The sequence below is a fragment of the Pipistrellus kuhlii genome, unplaced genomic scaffold (genome assembly GCF_014108245.1).
Source record: "Pipistrellus kuhlii isolate mPipKuh1 unplaced genomic scaffold, mPipKuh1.p scaffold_m20_p_51, whole genome shotgun sequence".
NCBI lineage: Eukaryota > Metazoa > Chordata > Mammalia > Chiroptera > Vespertilionidae > Pipistrellus > Pipistrellus kuhlii.
Genome location: NW_023425553.1, coordinates 1,491,448 through 1,510,639, shown reverse-complemented (window position 1 = coordinate 1,510,639; position 19,192 = coordinate 1,491,448). Strand labels below are relative to the sequence as shown.

At 43.2% G+C, this 19,192-nt stretch overlaps 2 protein-coding genes across 3 annotated transcripts in view; both read left to right on the top strand.

Annotated features, from left to right (window-relative positions):
* FAAH2 (fatty acid amide hydrolase 2) overlaps window positions 1-2,275 on the top strand; it is a 47,833-nt gene extending 45,558 nt beyond the window's left edge. For both annotated transcript variants that reach the window (XM_036415789.2, XM_036415790.2), the window contains exon 11: window positions 1,858-2,275. In XM_036415789.2, the coding sequence (XP_036271682.1) occupies window positions 1,858-2,033 (176 nt within the window). In that variant the 3' untranslated portion in view covers window positions 2,034-2,275. The remainder of the gene's footprint in view (window positions 1-1,857) is intronic.
* Window positions 2,276-8,317: 6,042 nt separating this feature from the next.
* Window positions 8,318-9,986, top strand: LOC118706457 (germ cell-less protein-like 1). Its single transcript, XM_036415791.2, has one exon. The coding sequence runs from the start codon at window positions 8,504-8,506 to the stop codon at window positions 9,983-9,985; it is 1,482 nt and encodes a 493-aa protein (XP_036271684.1). The 5' UTR covers window positions 8,318-8,503; the 3' UTR covers window position 9,986.
* Window positions 9,987-19,192: the final 9,206 nt, after the last annotated feature.

Below are 19,192 nucleotides of genomic sequence, written 5' to 3'. Positions count from 1 at the left end.
TTAAATATGAACAATGGATTTTAATAGGTTTGGTTACAAAGAAGATATTCAAAATGGCCACTAAGTGCATGAAGGATGCTCAACATCATTAGTCAGCGGGGAAATGCATATTTAAAAACCACAGTGAGATAACTGTACACCCACTGGATGAGCTATAATCCAAAAGAATTGTTAACAAAGATGTGAAGGAACTGGAGCCCTCATACATTGCTGGTGAACACATAGCAAAAATTGGGCAGCTCTTTTGGAAAACGTTTGGGCATTTCCATTAAAAGGTTAAATGTTAATTAATCATATGACCCAACAGTTTCACTGCTATAGAAATACTCAAGAAAAATGAAAACGTATGTCCTTACAAAGACTTGTCCAAGAATGCTTATCTATAGTAATAAAAGCATAATATGCAAACCGACCAAACGACCGAACGACTATCTGGACGACCTTCCCAATGACCACACTAAGACATGCACTGGCGCCAGGCCAGCCAAGGCCAGGTGCAGTGCAATTGGTCAGGGGGCCTAGCCATTGCCCCAAGATTGCCCTGCAGAAGGAGGTCCAGGCCACCGGCCAGCGGGGCAATCGATGGGAGCGGTGCTCCATGATCGCCCCAAAGAGGGAGGCCCAGGCTACCAGGCTGGTGGTGCTGGGTGTGGCCTACCTCTGTGGGGCGATCAATCCGGGGTCCCTGCAACCAATGGCCCCACAGAGGGAGGCCTATGCCAGCCAAGTGATCATCCCCCATGCCTGTTGCCCACAGAGGGAGACAGCTGGTGATGGGGGCAGCTCCATACAGATGGCCAGCAGTGGCAGTGGCAGTGGCAGTGGCAGGGGCGGGGCCAGCTGTCGGCAGCCAGGGGAGGGAAAGCCCCAACAGGCCCTGATCACCCGCCGGGCTGAGGGACCCCCCCCTCCTGTGCACGAATTTCATGACCTGGCCTCTAGTCGCAATATAATTAACAATAGCCAAAAGGTATTAATTAACCCAGTTGTCCATCAGCTGGGGAATGTATAATCAACATTTTATATATCTATTCAGTAGACACACTCCTTGGCAGTGTAAAAGTGGTTTCTAGGGGATCAGGAAGAGGGGGATGGAGAGCAACTTCTTTTATGTACGGTGTTTCCCCGAAAATAAGACATCCTCCGAAAATAAGACCTAGTGCATGGAAAGATAAGACATCCCCTGAAAATAAGACCTAGCGCAACTTTGGGAGAAAAAAATTAATATAAGACGCTGTCTTATTTTCGGGAAAAAAGGGTAGTTTCTTTTTGGGGTGATGACAATTTTCTAAACATAGAATGTGGGCATGGCTACACAATTCTGTAAATTTATCATTAATTTGTACCTTTAAAATAAGAAATCTTATTTTACTCTAACGCTCTATAAAAAACATGAATGAGGTAAATAATTACAATTTACAAATCTCAACTACCACAAAATTATACACCAAATTTTTATAAATGAAAAGAAAATTCATAATGCAATAAGATGTCCCATATTAGCTCATTTTTCTGAAAATGCTACAAAGGGCAAATTAGAAGTAGCATTTTCTGTAGTCAGATCCTGATTTGAGCTTCTACTAGCCCAGTAATCATAGCTATGTTATCGAACTTCTCTGTTCTTCAGTTATTTTATCTGTAAAATAGGAATCATTAATACAAGTTCCTGTCTCATGGGTTTTGTTGTGATCATTCAAATGTCTCATTCACATAAAGTCCCTAGGTGAGTCCAGCAGTTAGTAAACTCTACATATATGTTCGTAACTATCATCACCATCACTGTACAATTGAGGGGAGAAAAGAAGTTTTCAAGAACAGGTCTTGATTTCTCACATTCTTCTTGTTCGTTCCACTCAGGTATCTTCAGTGCCCTGGGTTTGCCTGTGACCCAGTGCCCATTGGGTCTGGATGCCAAAGGACTTCCTCTCGGGATCCAGGTCGTGGCTACACCTTTTAATGATCACCTGACCCTGGCTGTGGCCCAGTACTTGGAGAAAACCTTTGGAGGCTGGGTCTGTCCTGGCAAGCTGTAGAATGTACCTTCCCACCGTGTGTGAGTGTGTGTTTCGATTTCTACAGATTGGATGACATCAAGCACCAATAAGCAAGTTAAGAAGAAACAACTGCAGAATGATCAGTTGTTCAGTTATTCTTCCTGCTGTTCTTTCTTTCACCAAGTATTAACTTTAATAAAATACTAAACAGTTCCTGCCCTCAGTAACCTGAGAAGCCGGGCAGGTACATGACTATGTGCAATAAAGTGATCTATATGCTGTTATGGTGTCTGTTTTTCATACAGTGCGGAGGTCACAGAGCGGAATATTCCGTTTTAATTAGGGAACCATAAGCAACTTCAGAGAGAAAATAATGCTTAAACTAAGAATTGGAAAGCAATTATGTATTTTCCAGGCAGGCCATGAAGTTAATTGCACTTAAGAACTGTAGTGACAAAAACAAGGCATGAAAACTATGTAATGAATTGTAAGTATAGGAGCTAGAGAGGAGTATGGAGGCGGATGAGATTGCAGCAAGAAAAGCTTCTCCAATATCACCAAAAAAAAAGTATATGTCAGTTCTGTCCACTAAGAAGCAGTGCCTGTTGAGTACAAACAATCTCATAGCAGCCGAAACTGGTTTGGCTCAGTGGATAGAGCATCGGTCTGCGGACTGAAAGGTCCCAGGTTCGATTCTGGTCAAGGGCATGTACATTGGTTGCGGGCACATCCCCGATGGGGGGTGTGCAGGAGGCAGCTGGTTGATATTTCTCTCTCATTGATGTTTCTAACTCTCTGTCCCTCTCCCTTCCTCTTTGTGAAAAATCAATAAAAAATATATTTTAAAATAATAATAATAATCTCATAGCACCCAGATATTCATTTCCAAATACCTTTTTCCATTAAAAAGAACTGGGGCTTTTAAAAAATATATGTATTTTTTTAATTTATTCCAGAGAAGTAGAGAGAGAGAGAAGCATCAATGAGGAGAGAGAATCATTGATCAGCTGCTTCCTGCACACCCCACATTAGGGATTGAGCCCGTAACCTAGCCATGTGCCCTGACCAGGAATTGAACTATGACATCCTGGTTCATAGGTCGATGCTCAATCACTGAGCCATGTTGGCTAGGCAAACCAGGGCTTCTTGAAGAAAAAGTTGATTCCAGGACTGAGAGAAACGATAAGGTGAGCCTGGGACAGATAGCTGTGCCAGAAAGTTACAAAGTGCTCAAAACTGAAGTAAAACGGATCAAAATGACACAGGAACAATTTGAAGCTCTCACTGGCCAAACATGGGACAAGTTTAATACCAAAATGAATGGCAGTGATGGATTATAACTCAGATTGGAGTGGAGGTGAGGGAAAGTAGGTTTAGATCTTGATATAAAACAGATATAGGTGCCCTAATCCCGTGGTCGGCAAACTGCGGCTCTCGAGCCACATGCGGCTCTTTGGCCCCTTGAGTGTGGCTCTTCCACAAAATACCACGGCCTGGGCGAGTCCATTTTGAAAAAGTGGCATTAGAAGAAGTTTAAGTTTAAAAAATGTGGCTCTCAAAAGAAATTTCAATCATTGTATTGTAGATATTTGGCTCTGTTACTAATGAGTTTGCCAACCACTGCCCTAGCCGGTTTGGCTCAGTGAATAGAACATTGACCTGTGGACTAAAGGGTCCTGGGTTCATTTCTGTCCAAAGGCACATGCCTGGGTTGAGGGCTTGATCCCCCAGTACGGGGCGTGCAGGAGGCAGCCAATCAATTATTCTTTGTCATCATTGATGTTTCTCTCCTTTCCTCTCTGAAATAAAAAATAGATATTTTAAAAAATAAAATAGATACAGGTAATATATATTTTGATTTCAAAATAACTTTCTAATGCTTGATATATACAACAATATCAAACAATAGAGATAAAAATTAGATATTTATAAATTTTCATAAATAGTTATATATGTTTATATTTTATAAATATAAATGCTAAATCCATATAAATAAAAAATGCATATGATGTATAAAATTATATTTATATATAATATAAAATAATGTAGGGTTAGAAATACATAAGAGATTTAGAAAGTCATATTGCAACTATCTAAATAATATTTAATTCAGATAAGATTCATCAATGGATGCTAAGACCATTGGATAAAAATTAGGGAACAATTTTTAGGAAACTGAAAAGTTTCCGTCTTAAAATACCTCTTGCAAATACTTATTAATTACAAGATATGGGATGTTGATTTTCAAGTGGAGATATATAGGCACACCACCTTAATCAAATGATCAGAATTGAAATGAACAACAAAAATTAATATGAACAGCCCTGACCAGTGTGGCTCAGTTGGTTGGAATAACATCCCATGCACCAAAGGGTCACAGGTTCAATTCTGGGTCAGGGCACATTAACCAGGATGCTGATTTAACCCATGGTCGGAGCAGGCAGGGAAGGCAACAAATCAATATTTCTCACATCGGTATTTCCCCCCCCCCTCTCTAAAATCAATGAAAAAATATCCTCGGGTGGGGATTTAAAAAAAATTACAAGAACAATAAGACAAATTAATACCATGTGTCTTCTGGTGAAATGCTCCAAGAAGAACTTCTGTGATGTTCCTTCCAAAAATATATCACTTGGGGGGAAGTTCTGTATGTGGGGACAGGACATACACTGATTGGCCAGATTATTATGATCTCTGAACACATAATCATCTGGCCACGCAGTATATATAGATTAGAGGCCCAGTGCATGAATTCATGCATGGGTGAGGTCAGGCCAGCCTGGCCAGGGAGAGGGGACATAGGTGGTTGGCTGGCCGCCTGCTGGTTGAAGTCCTGGTTGAGGGGACAATTTGCATAATGTTCTTTTATTATATAGGATATCACTGAGTGGCCAGATTATTATGCATTCAGAGATCATAATCATCTGGCCACTCAGTGTATATGGAAAATCTCTGCACTTTCCCTTCAGTTTTGCTGTGAACCTAAAATCGCTCTAAAACAAACTAGACTCTTAATAAAATGAAAATGCAGGGTCTACGCTTATGAAGAATTTCAAAATGGCAACAGCAGAGCATTGAACAGAGCCGGGCGGTCTTCAAAGCACAGTTGCATGACCAGAAAGCCAGTCCACTGCCCACTGCATTCCTGAACGTCGCCAGAGAGAAACAGAGAAGCTGAGTCATGTCCTCCCCAGAGCTTCATGGAGAGCCCTTCATTTCCTCCACCAGATCACAGGGACTTCCCGATGGTTTTCCCCTACTCCAGCTTTGCCTGTAGTTCTGTGAGCTCTCATCTCCTTCCAGTAAATTCTCTTTTGGTTTTGTAAGCAAAGAAACAACAAAAGGGAAGGAGGGAGGGAGGGAGAGAGAGAGGGAAGGAGGGAAGGAGGGAGCAGGAAGACCATCAATGATTCTCTTTCATCATTGGGCATGCAGCAGGCAGACCATCAATGATTCTCTTTCATCATTGATGTTTCTATCTCTCTCTCCCTCTCCCTTTCTTTCTCTCCAAGCAGTAAAAATAAATAAATAAATGAATAAATAAATAAATAAAATAAAAAAATTATGGAAACTTTACAAAATAAAGGGCTCATATTCTTTTTAAAAAAATATATATATATATATTATTTATTTTTTACAGAGAGGAAGGGGGAGAGATACAGTTAGAAACATCAATGAGAGAGAAGCATTGATCAGCTGCCTCCTGCACATCCCCTACTTGGGATGTGGCCCCAACCAAGGTACGTGACCTTGACAGGAATCGAACCTGGGACCTTTCAGTCTGCAGGCCGACACTCTATTCACTGAGCCAAACCAGTTTTGGCAGGCCTTTATTCTTTAAAACAAATAAATGAATTAGATCAAGGAAAGGCTGAGAAACTGTTCTAGATGAAAGGTAGCTAAAAACACATAACTCAGTGCAATGTGTGAGCTTGGATTGGGGGGGGGGGGAGGGGAAACGAAAGACATTAGGACAAATAGCAGAATGTGAATATGGGCTTTATATCGGATAATGTGTCCTTGTGGAAATTTCTGAATTTATGCTTTTGCACTGTAATTATGTAAAAGAATATCCTTATGGGTATGAAGGGAGGAGCTGCGAGCAGGTGAGAGGGTTTGCTGTGTGGGTGAGACATGGCATCAGGGTAAAAACTTGGAAATAGAAGAGCATCCAGATATATAACTGACTTTATGTTCTTTTCTGTCTCCAAGGTACCTTTATGATAGTAATAAAGAGCTTGACTTACATTGCTTTGTTTAAAGCTTTCCAGAGCAACCCTGGGAAGTACAGGTGTTCTCACTTCTCATATGAGGAAACTGAGGCACGGAGAGGATTAATATTTTTGTCTGAGATGACACAGCTTGGAAGTGGCAGTGTCTATCCTATGATCCAGATTTTTTTCTGCCTCCCTCAGAAAAATCTACAATGTTTATTGTGTCAGTTAAGATGCTTTTAGCTTTAAATAAAAGAAAATGTATATATATATATATATATATATGATTTTTTTTTTTTACAGAAAGGAAAGGAGAGGGACAGAGAGTCAGAAACATCAATGAGAGAAGAAACACCGATCAGCTGCCCCTGCACACCCCCTACTGGGGATGTGCCCGCAACCAAAGTACATGCCCTTGACCGGAATCGAACCTGGGACTCTTCAGTCTGCAGGATGACACTCTATCCACTGAGCCAAACCAGTTAGTGCAAACAAAAGAAAATCTTGATTCAAACTAATTCATAGTCCATAGAACAGGCATTCCAGTGGGAGGGTGAGTTCCAGGCAAGTTGGTTACAATTTCATCAGGGATATTATGAAGGGCCCAGATCTCTGGCTCCCTGCTCTGTCATTTTTTTTGTTGTTGTTGTTGTTGAGAGAGAGAGAGAGAGAGAGAGAGAGAGAGAGAGAGAGAGGAAGGGAAGGGGAGAAACATCAATGATAACAGGGAATCATTGATTGAACCTCCTGCATGCCCCACACTGGTGATCAAGCCTGAAACCTGGGCATGTGCCCTAACGTCCTGGTTCAAAGCTCAACCACTGAGCCATGCTGATCAGGCATGTATGGTGCAATCTTGTCTATTGCTTGCAGTATCTCTCTGCATGCATATACATATATGTGTATTTTTTCTGTTTGCAAAAAAAATTGTTTTATAAAGTATGTTTTATTTTGTATTATATATGGCTTCTGTCCCTTCAAAGTATAAGAATATCCAAATGTTTAAAATTATTAAATAATACCATGAAAGTTCAGCAAGGAAATATAGAACAATATTTATCTAATTTCAGATAAGGCAAGGCTCTCTATAAACAGAGATATAAAAACCCATATTTGGAAAATCTGATTTGGCCTCTTAAGCATAAAGATGTTGCCCTAGCTGATATAGCTCAGTGGGTAGAGCCTTGGCCTGCACACTAAAGTGTCCCAGCTTTGATTCTGGTCAAGGACACATATCCAGGCTAGATCCCCAGTAGGGGGCATGCAGGAGGCAGCCAATTAATGATTCTCTCTCACTGATGTTTTTATCTCTCCCTTCCTCTTTGAAATCAATTAAAAAATTTTTTAAATCAACAAAAAATATTTTTAAAAAAGAATGAAAATGTCTTTACAGAAAAGAACTCCATAAAAATTAAATGGTAAATGAAAATTGTTAAAAGAAGCTTTTAGCAATCCATGAGGCGAGAAGATATGTAAACATTTCAGAAATCAGCAAAGAATATGAAAATGTACCTTCCTGGAAATTTTTAAAAACCTCTTCTGCCCTCCAGTAATCAAAAACAAATAAAATAATGAGATACCACACTGCTCACATTTTTAAAAAATATTTTTATTGATTTCAGAGGGGAAGAGAGGGGGAGAGAGAAACATCAATGATGAGAGAGAACCATTGATTAGCTACCACCTGCACACCCCACACTGGGGATGGAGCCCAAAACCGGGGAACATGCCCTGACCAGGAATTGACCCATGACCTCCTGGTTCATAGATCAAAGCTCAACCGCTGAGCCACACCGGCCAGACTGTTAACCTTTTCAAATCGCTACCAGTTGTAGGTAAATGATTGTATTTAGGACTGCCCCCATTGAATGTCCCCACACACTGGTACTGAGAATGTGTGAATGCGTTGCAATCTCTAACACGCTGATCAAAAAGCCTTTCTTTCATTCAGTCATTTCCCTTTTAGAGAAACATTCTGGAGGAAAACCTAGAGGCTGAAGCTTTGATTAGCTGTCAGGTTCACGGAAGACTCCGAGGCAGGGGGCGGGGCCACAGCGGTTGGGCGGGGCCTCGCAGTGGGCGGGGCCACGGGCTGTGGTGGGTGGCTGGGGGCGTGGCCTCACGGGGGCGTGGCCGGGCGGCCGTTAAAGGATACAGGACCTCTGTGACGTTTGTAACTGTCGCTCTGGGTCTCAGTGAGGCTCGGGCATAAGCTGAGGTGAGGGACGCTGGAATGCCACTGCAACAAAAAGTCTAAAACAGTCCCCCTAGGCCGGAATCGGATAGTCTTCCTCGATGGGGAACTTGACCAGTCGCTTGCTGGGGCGCAGGGAATTAGGCCCAACTGATAGGCATCAGCCAGGCCCCCGAAATGTATCATCCCGTGGCAAACGCAAGCGGACCTTACCCTCTGGGGAGCCAGAGGTCGAGAACAGCCGCAGGTCTCTGGGCCCAGAAGTGAATTTCCCACAAGAGGCCTCTAGGAGTCAGAGTAAAAAAGTGATCACATCCGAGTACGCTTACCAAACGTTCTTTCTGAATGGGGAAACCAGTGACATTAAAATCCGCGCTCTGGGCCAAGTGTGGTGCCTACACAAGAGGTACCTGCGTCAGTCAGTCTACTTTGCTACTCTGCTTAGAAATTCTTGCGATCACTCCAACAAAGATATTATCGACCTGGACATTAGGGACCACAACATTGACGTCGAGTCCCTGAACTTTGTGCTGGGTTCCTTGTACAGGGATGAATATGACCTACGGGAGCCCCTTCGAGTCTCAAGAGTTTTGGCAACGGCGTGCCTGCTTCAGGTAGAGGACTTGATCGAAATGTGTGAGGAGATCATGAAGGAGGCAGTGAACGCGAAAACTGTATGTGGCTATTACGCAACAGCAGAAGCCTACGGGGCAGCGTCCCTGAAGACAGAATGCTTTGCCTGGCTCCTCCACAATCTCATGACGCATCCCACTGTGGAACTTTTCAAAGAAATCAGCATAGATCTCATGAGCCAGCTCATTTCTTCCGCCGACTTACTGGTGATACAAAAGGAAATAGACGTGTACACCACGCTTAAAGAGTGGGTGTTCCTTCGTCTCAACCCGGCCTGGAGAGGAACCATACAACAGCTTTTAGAGCGAGCCAACCACTGGTTTTCTAGGCTCAGAGGACGTAACGCCAGCGTGGCCTTCCTGGAGACCAGACGAGGCAGGCCATTTCAAGCGGTGTTTAAAAATCTGAGGTTTCAGCATATCATCTGTGACCTGGCCTCCACAAGAGTCATTGAGGAAGATACCCTCATCCCTTCAGAATGGTTATCGAGGGTTTATAAACAACAATGGTTCACCTTGCTGAGGGCGCAGCGAAGCAGGGAAATCGGGCCCCGATACGCCAATGAAACAGAACTGGAGAAACACAGCATGCGATGTGGGAAAATGGTCCTCAAGGAGGGGAAATTCTCCTGGAAGTGGTCGGGTTTCAACTTCGGCTTCCCTCTGCACGTCATCTTCACCAACGACTATATCATTTTCAAGCAAAATCTCGTCACTAAGCCAGGTGTGGGTTCAGTCTGCTTACGATCTCTAAGAAATATTGCGTTCCGATTGACTCTGGTATATTTTGATTCGAGAGGAAAAGTAATTTTCAGCCAAACAACTGGCTATAGAACTCTTACCTTTGTGAACGACGAGGACCATCTGATAATGAAGTTAGATAGCAACGTTCTGTGCTTTCCGTTATATGTTTTCTGTAATTTCCTGTTTACATCGTTAGAAAGTCCATAAGATTGATTTTAGCATTTTGAACACTTCTGATGTTTTATTGCCTTCAGTGGCCCTACTGTAAAATACAATAAAGATGACATATAATAAAAATCAAATGTGGAAACTACCTTTATTTTATTTCCAGCTTTATTTTATTGACTAGCTTTATTTTACTCCTATGGATTTTAGGGGAAAAAGTTTATTTCAAAGGAAGTATTGGTGAAACCAAATAATTATTAATGCTGTCATTTTTTGCCTCTTATTTACCATCAACAGGCAAGCACTAAATGGAAATGCAAGCTTACATTTCCAAGAAATAAAAATAAATTTAGCTGAGACCGGTTTGGCTCAGTGGATAGAGTGTTGGCTTGGGGACTGAAGGGTCCCGGGTTCGATTCCGGTTAAGGGCATGTACCTTGGTTGCGGGCACATCCCCAGTAGGGGGTGTGCAAGAGGCAGCTGATCGATGATTCTCTCTCATCGATGTTTCTAACTCTCTATCCCTCTCTCTTCCTCTCTGTATAAAATCAATAAAATATATTTTAAAAATACATAAAAAAATAAATTTATTAGGACATGTTTTATCCTAACTAATATTGAGACAAAATATAGAATTCTTTCCCTTGCTATACTTGTTGTGCAAATGTGGGTTTTTGTTTTTTTAAATATATATATATATATATATATATATATATATATATATATATATATTATATATTATTGATTTTTTACAGAGAGCTTGAAGAGAGAGGGATAGAGAGCCAGAAACATCGATGAGAGAGAAACATAGACCAGCTGCCTCCTGCACACCCCCCACCAGGGATGTGCCTGCAACCAATGCACATGCCCTTGACCAGAATCAAACCTGGGACCCTTCAGTCCGCAGGGCGACGCTCTATCCACTGAGCCAAACCGGTTTTGGCAAATGTGGTTTTTATTGCAGAAATATTACAGGAGAGAGTCAATCATCAGGTAAAACCTGTGATTAGGGACGCTTTTGTGCTCTAAAATGTACAGTTTTAAATAGCCAGGCAATCTCAGGTTTTATAACATTACACGTTATATAAGTTAGTGTTATTTTCCAAATAATTCAACACATGGCCCAGTTACTCTGGGGTTTGGAGAATGCATACTGCTGACAGTTTATCTGCAAAAATGTTTTTCCCACACTTAACGAGTGGAACAAGGATTAAGGAATATATAAACATAGTACATAATTACATATTATATAAATACTAGAGGCCAGGTGCATGAAATTTGTGCAAAAGTAGGCCTTCCTTCCCCTGGCTGCGGACACCGGCTTCTCTCTCGCCCCTGGGACCCGGGCTTCCCTCAGTCCCAGCTTCGTCTGGAAGGTCATCCGTTCTAATTAGCATATTACATTTTTATTTGTTTGTGTGTTTGTTTTTTGCTTAATCCCTTCATCTTTTCCACCAATATTACATTTTTATATATAGATAGATAACGTATTATATTATCATATATATGTATATATATTATATGATAATATAATACGTTATCTATCTATCTATCTATATCTATATATATATATGAGAAAATATGTATTGTAAAACATATATAATTATAATTATATAGTAACACATATTCTATATAATAAAGAGATAATATGCAAATGGTCGTTATGCCAAACATGTGGTAACAGCTCAGACAATACTGGGGAGAGAGGAATGGGGAGGAGCCAGGCACAAATGAGCTCAGGAGAAAGAAATGGGAGCAGCCAGGCTGCGGCCTGGGAGAGGGACAAACCACCCACTCTGCAGTCCTGGGCACCAGCGGCTGGGGCTGCAGCCTGGGAGACGGACAAATCACCCTCTCCTTGGTCCCGGGAACCAGTGCCTGCACCTGTGCCTGCGGCCCAGAAGAGGGACAAGCTGCCCGCCCCACGGTCCTGGGTGCCAGCAGCTGTGCCTGCACCTGAGACCCGGGAGAGGGACAAGCCGCCCACCCCGTGGTCCTGGGCGCCTGTGGCTGCAGTCTGAGCAAAGCCGCCCACCCACAGTCCCATGTGGCTGTGGCCAGCCCGGGTGAAGCCAGCCCAGGTCTCAGTTGCCTGCAACCGACTGGAAGAGGGAATCCTGGGTCCCAGGTGTGGGGTGAGGCAGAGGTGGTTATGGACGATCAGGCCAGCAGGGGAGCAGCTAGGTGCAATCAGGCAGTCAAGAGGTGATAAGGGGCGATTAGGCAGAGGAGTTAGGGGTGATTAGGCAGGCAGGTAGGTGAGTGGTTAGGAGCCAGCAGTCCCAGATTGCAAGAGGCAGTCGGACATCCCACAAGGGGTCCCGGATTGGAGAGGGTGCAGGACAGGCTGAGGACACCCCGTCCAGTGCATGAATTTTGTGCACTTGGCCTCTAGTAAATACATAATGTTAAATACAATATTATAGGTTACATATAAATAAATACATGCAAATAGATGTTTTTATTGCTTGTAAAAACCAAAGAAATAATGTTTAAATAGTTGAATAAATACTGTAATCTAGAAGCAGCCCAAGTGTCCATTAGTAGATGAGTAGATAATCAAGCTGTGGTACATTTACCCAATGGAATACTACATGGCAGTTAAAAAAAAGGAAATTTCTCCCCTTTGCGACAGCCTGGATGGGCCGGGAGAGCATTATGCTAAGTGAAACAAGCCAATCAGAGAAAAACAACTACCATATGATTTCACTCATGTGGAACCTAATAAACAAAATGAATTACCAAGCAAAATAGGAACAGACTCATAGAGAGCTTGGGGGTGGGGCTGGGTGAAGGGGTTGGAGAGATTGAACAAAAAAGGGGAAAAAAGGAAAGAACTCTTGGACATAACAGTGTAGGGATTGCCTGGTGGATGGGTGTGGGAGAGGTACAGTGTTGAGGAGGGATGGATGGTAATGGACGAAAATTTGACTTGGAGTGGTGAACACACAATACAAAATACAGTGATGTGTGGTAGAATTGTGCACCTGAAACCTGTATAATTTTGTTAACCAGTGTCACCCCAATTAATTAAATAAAAATAAATAAAATAAAATATATTTCCATAGACTCCAGGTATGGATATCCAGATATGAATAATTTTGAAGTATCTTCACCTTTTCCTTTTTGTGCTTATATTTGGCTTACTTTTTATTTTGCCAGAGTTTGTTCTGCTTGTCTGCAGAGTATGTAAGGTGACATTTATTCAAAATAGAAGACAATAAGACACACAACATTTTTACTTTAAAGATATGTCTTCCTGATGTAGGAAGAGAGGGCCAGTCTATTCAACTAACTGGTGCAGCTTTCAAAGATTTTACCGCCCCTCAAATGCTGTTTATGTTGGTTTCCCTGCCCCAAAATTCATATGTTAAAATTATATTGCAGGCAGGTGTGGCTCAGTGGTTGAACATCAACCTATGAACCAGGAAGTCATGGTTCAATTCCCGGTCAGGGCGCATGGTCAGGTTGGGGGTTCAATCCCCAGTGAGGGACCTGCAGGAGGCAGCCTATCCATGATTCTCTTTCAACATTGATGGTTCTATCTCTCTCTACCTCTCCATCTTCTCAGAAATCAATAAAAATATTTAAAAAGTTTTTAAAGTATTTGTTAAAAAAAATTCTAACTACCAAGGTAATGGTATGGTAGTAGACTAGGCCTTGATAGGTAATTAGGTCATGAGGGTGGAGCGTGCATGAATTGTATCCCAGAGAGTTGCTTAGCTCCTTCCACGCTGTGTGGATAGAAGTCTGCTAACCTGAAGAGGGACCTCACCCTGACCGGTTTGGCTCAGTGGATAGAGCGTAGGCCTGCGGATTGGGGCGTCTCAGGTTCAATTCTGGTCTAGGGCATGTACCTTGATTGCGGGCACATCCCCAGTGTGGGGTGTGCAGGAGGGAGCTGGTCGATGATTCTCTCTCATCGATGTTTCTAGCTCTCTATCCCTCTCCCTTCCTCTCTGTAAAAAGTCAATAAAATATATTTGTAAAAGAAAGGAAATGACCATTAAACCTTACCTTACATCATATGCAAAAATGAACTAGAAATGGACATTGGAATTAAATGTAAGAACTAACAATATAACATTTCTAAAAGAAAGGGCCTGACAAAATCGAAGTGAAATTAGATTTGACAAAAATCTCTTAAATAAGCCATCAAACACATGGAGTATAATACACAAAGTCAATAAATTGGACTTCACCCAAACTAAAAAAGTTTGTTTTAAAAATACACTTTAAGCCCTAGCTGGTTTGGTTCAGTGAATAGAGCACATGTGTCAAACACAAGGCCCGCGGGCCAAATCCATCCCGCCAGGCCTTGCAATGTGGCCCGCTCTGCGCTGTCATCACTGCACTCCGCTGCGTTTCCATCACAATGACAGTTTATGACTGTTCAGTAAACCATTCGGCCCGCGATTTAGGCTGGATTTTAGATTTTGGCCCCTTCTCTGATTGAGTTCGACACCCCTAGAATAGAGCATTGGCCTGAGGATTGAAGGGTCCCAGGTTCCATTCCAGTCAAGAGAACATGCCTGGGTTGCAGGCTCCATCCCCAGTAGGGTGCTTGCAGGAGGCAGCCGATCAATGATTCTCTCTCATCCTTGATGTTTCTATTTCTCTCTCCCTCTCCCTTCCTCTCTGAAATCAATAAAATAAAATTTTAAATACATAAATTAAAAAAATAAAAATACACTTTAGGAAAATGAAAGATAAGACAAATAATGAGAAAATATATACAAAATATAATCACCAATAGTCCTGTAATTCAAATATGTAAAGAACTTTTGAAAATCAATAACATGTAAACAACACAATTATAATGAACATATATTTTAACAGAAACTTCACCAAATAAAAGGATGGCAATTAAATCCTTGAAAAGATGCTCAATATTATAATTAATTAATGACATGTTAATTAAAATTAAAATGATAAACCACAACACACACATTAGAATGGCTCAAGATAAAAATATTGACCATATCAAGGCTCCATAAGTATGTGATCAGATTATATGTGGTTATGGATATTTGGAAACACTTTGTCAGTTTCTTTTTTAAAAAATATATTTTATTGATTTTTTACAGAGAGGAGGAGAGAGGGATAGAGAGCTAGAAACGTTGATGAGAGAGGGTCGATGAGAGAGAAACATCGACCAGCTGCCTCCTGAACACCCCCTACTGGGGATGTGCCCACAACCAATGTACATGCCCTTGACCTGAATCGAACCAGGGACCTTTCAGTCCGCAGTCCGACGCTCTACCACTGAGCCAAACCGGTTTCGGCACTTTGTCAGTTTCTTAAAATGTTAACACACCATACTGCTGTTCTTAAGTTTTTATCTAAGAGAAATGAAAGCATAGGTCTACACAAAGACTTGTACATGAATATTCATAGAAGCTTTATTTGTAATAATCAAAAACTAAAAACAACCCAAATAACTATACAATGAAATACAGAACAACAGAAATAAATGAATTATTGCTTAAACTAACAGGATGAGTAATTCTCAAAAATAATTATGCTGTGCTTAAAAAAAGAGGGGGGAAAAAGCCCTGGCCAGTATGGCTCAGTGGTTAGAGTGTCTCCGATTCGATTCCCAGTCAGGAGCTGGTGTCTGGATTGCAGGTTCTATCCCCACCTCTGGAGTTTGGGTGTATGTGGGAGACAACCAATTGATGTGTCTCTCACATAGATGCATATCTGTCTCTGTCTCTTTCTCTCCCTCCTCCCCTGTCCCTTCCACTCTCTCTAAAAATCAATGGGAGAAATACCCTCACTCCTCAGGTGAGGATTTAAAAGAAAGGACAAAAAATAGAATATAGTGTATGTTTCCATTTAAATAAGATTCAGCAGCCGAAACCGGTTTGGCTCAGTGGATAGAGCGTCGGCTTGGGGACTGAAGGGTCCCGGGTTTGATTCCGGTCAAGGGCATGTACCTTGGTTGCAGGCACATCCCCAGTAGAGGGTGTGCAAGAGGCAGCTGATCGATGATTCTCTCTCATCGATGTTTCTAACTCTCTATCCCTCTCTCTTCCTCTCTGTAAAAAATCAATAAAAAAATATATTTAAAAAAATAAAAAATAAATAAATAAGATTCAGCAAAATGCTAATTAATTTATAGGGAGAGAAAGCAAATTAGTGTTGCCTACGGATAGGGATGGGGATGGATAGAGAGGAAAGCAATTCATAGGAAAACAAAGAAACTTTAAAATATATATATATATATATATATATATATATATATATATATATATATATAATTTTATTGATTTCAGAGAGGAAGAGAGAGATACAAACATCAATGATGAGAGAATCATTGATTGGCTGCCTCCTGTACACCCTGTACTGGGGATCAAGCCCGCAATTTAGTAATGACTAGAATTGAACCCAGGACCCTTAAGTCCACAGGCCAATGCTCTATCCACTGAGCCAAACCGGCTAGGGCACACACAGACCTTTGAAGGTGATGGTTATGTCACTATTTTGATTGTAGTAAGGGCTTCAGGAGTGCATACATTTGGAATTTTGTTAAATTCTATTTAAGAAATAGAAAAACATGTTTGGAATGAAAGATTTCTGAAAATAGTGCATTAAGGCCTAAAAGTTTTTTGACAATTTATTAACCAATTCTCTTTTCTTTAAAGTGAATAGTAAGTCAAAATATTGAAGACTTATTTTTTCTATTTGTTTTGCTTTTTATTTTCAATTACATTCAACATTATTTTGTATTAGTTTCAGATGTACAGTGTAGTGGTTAGACAATCATGTACTTTACAGTGTTCCCTCTGATATTTCCAGTACCCACCTTGCACCATATATTATCTTTATTTTAATGTGCCATTGCTTTTTCTTTTTCTTTTCCATTTTGGGTCATATATTCCGACTATTTCTTCATATGGTACGAAATGTGCCTTTTTCTTTACTGTTACTAATGTGTCTCTCAAGCAAGGTCTGGCTTCTCAGTTTAATGGTCCAGGAACCTGTCTGATTCTGAGATGAACCACTTGGGGGCACAATTTTGTGTCAGAAGTCTGACATTTAAGGAACACTGTCTTAGGCACCTGTGGCTGGGAAATGAAACAGTGATGAGCAGTTATTGCAAGTACCACTTGGTGAGTCCAGTATGCTAACTGGTTGGACTGTTCCATTACCAAAATATTCCACCCAACCCTTGTCCAGAGTTTTTTTTTTAATATATTTTTATTAATTTCAGAGAAGGGAGAGAGGTTGAAATGTCAACGATGAGAGAGAATCATGGATTGGCTGCCTCCTGCACGCCCTTTACTGGGGATTGAGCCTACAACCCTGGCAAGTGCCTTTGACGGGAATCGAACCCGGAACCCTTCAGTCTCCAGGACGATGCTCTATCTACTGAGCCAAACCAGCTAGGGCCACAGTTGATGATTATTATTGTTATTATTTAATATATTTTATTGATTTTTTTACAGAGAGGAAGAGAGGAATAGAGAGTTAGAAACATCGATGAGAGAGAGTCATCGATCAGCTGCCTCTTGCACACCCCCTACTAGGGATGTGCCCGCAACCAAGGTACATGCCCTTTACCGGAATCAAACCCGGGGCCCTTCAGTCCCCAAGCCTATGCTCTATCTACTGAGCCAAACCGGTTTCGGCTGATTATTATTATTTTTTTTAAATACGGTTTTATTGATTTCAGAGAAGGGAGAGGGAGACGCACTGAAACACCAATGATGAGAGAGAATCATTGACCCGTTGCCTCCTGCACGCCGCCTAGTGGGGATGGAGCCCACAACCCTGGCCTGTGCCCTGGCTGGGAATGGCACCTTAACCTCCAGGTTCATAGGGCCAGCCTCAGCCTCTGAGCCACCCCGCTCCGTGCACAGCTCTTCCCTTCCCAGTCCTTCCTCATACTTCACAGCCCACTGCAGGGCGGCCCTGCGGCTCCCTGTGAACCTGGGGGCGGTGCTTCTTCTCGGAAAGGAGTTCCTGAGTGTGATGGCGGAGGAGAAGGAAGCCAGGGGCGGGAACTAAAAGCCCTCCCGGCTTGGTGTGCAGAGTCTGGGAAACACTGACAGGGACGAAGCCAGGGGCCACGGGAATCCCATGGGCTGTGAGGCAGGGGCCTTGCACCGCATCTAGGAAATAGCTGACCTTAAATTCATTAACCATTTGCCACGCAAAAGTGCCCATCTGAGTGCTGAACCTCTGCGGGCCAGTGTGGCTCAGTGGTTGGGCACCGACCCCTGAACACGGAGGTCCGCCTGGAGTCCCGGTGGTCACACCCCAGGATGTGGGCTCCAGCCCCAGGGCGGGCGGCCCGGGGAGGCAGCCATCCAGGCCCTGTCACCATGGATGTCTCTCCCTCTCCTCCCTATGTCTGATGTAAAAGATTTATTTAAACACACAGGGGGGCCCAGGTCTCCTGGCCTGCACAGGGCTGGGATGGAAGTGGCCCAGAAGGAAACAAAAAGGCGCCCCTGTCAGGACACTGGCCCGCGCGGGGGCAGACCGAGGCTGACACCGCCGGGTCCTCTAGGAGCACGGGCCGTCCGTCCATCCGTCCGTCCATCCAGCCGTCCGTCCATCCGTCCGTCCATCCAGCCGTCCGTCCGTCCAGCCGTCCGTCCAGCCGTCCGTTCATCAAACCGTCCGTCCGTCCCGTCCGTCCGTCCATCCATCCGTCCGTCCATCCGTCCGTCGTCCATCCGGCCTTCCAGCCGGCCGGCCGGCCCATGACTGTGCCCAGTGAGCAGCACGGGCCGGGCCCGGAGGGGTGTGTGGGGGTGACAGGCAGGGAGACCGGCTGCCGTTGGCCTCAGAACCCCGGGCAGCACCTCCTCCTCCGCCCTCACCTGGGGTCCCGCCGCCCCCAACCGGACTGACCTGCGAGGCGGGGGGGGGGGGGGGGGGGGGGGGGGGGGGGGGCAGGGCCTCCCCTCCGGGGGGCGGACCAGGGGGGGGGCGCGTTCACAGGCCACAGCGCCCAGACACTCGCCTGACAGTGCGCCAGCGCTCATTCTGTCTCTCTGTTTCTCTCTCTGTCTCTGTCTCTCTCTCTCTGTCTCTGTCGCTCTCTGTCTCTGTCTCTCTCTCTCGCTGTCTCTGTCTCTGTCTCTCTCTGTGTGTCTCTCTCTCTGTCTCTACCTCTCTCCCTCTCTCTTTCTCTCTCTCTGTCTCTCTGTCTCTCTCTGTCTCCCTCTCTCTGTCTCTCTCTCTGTCTCTCTCTCTCTCTCTCTCTGTCTCTCTCTGTCTCTGTCTCTCTCTGTC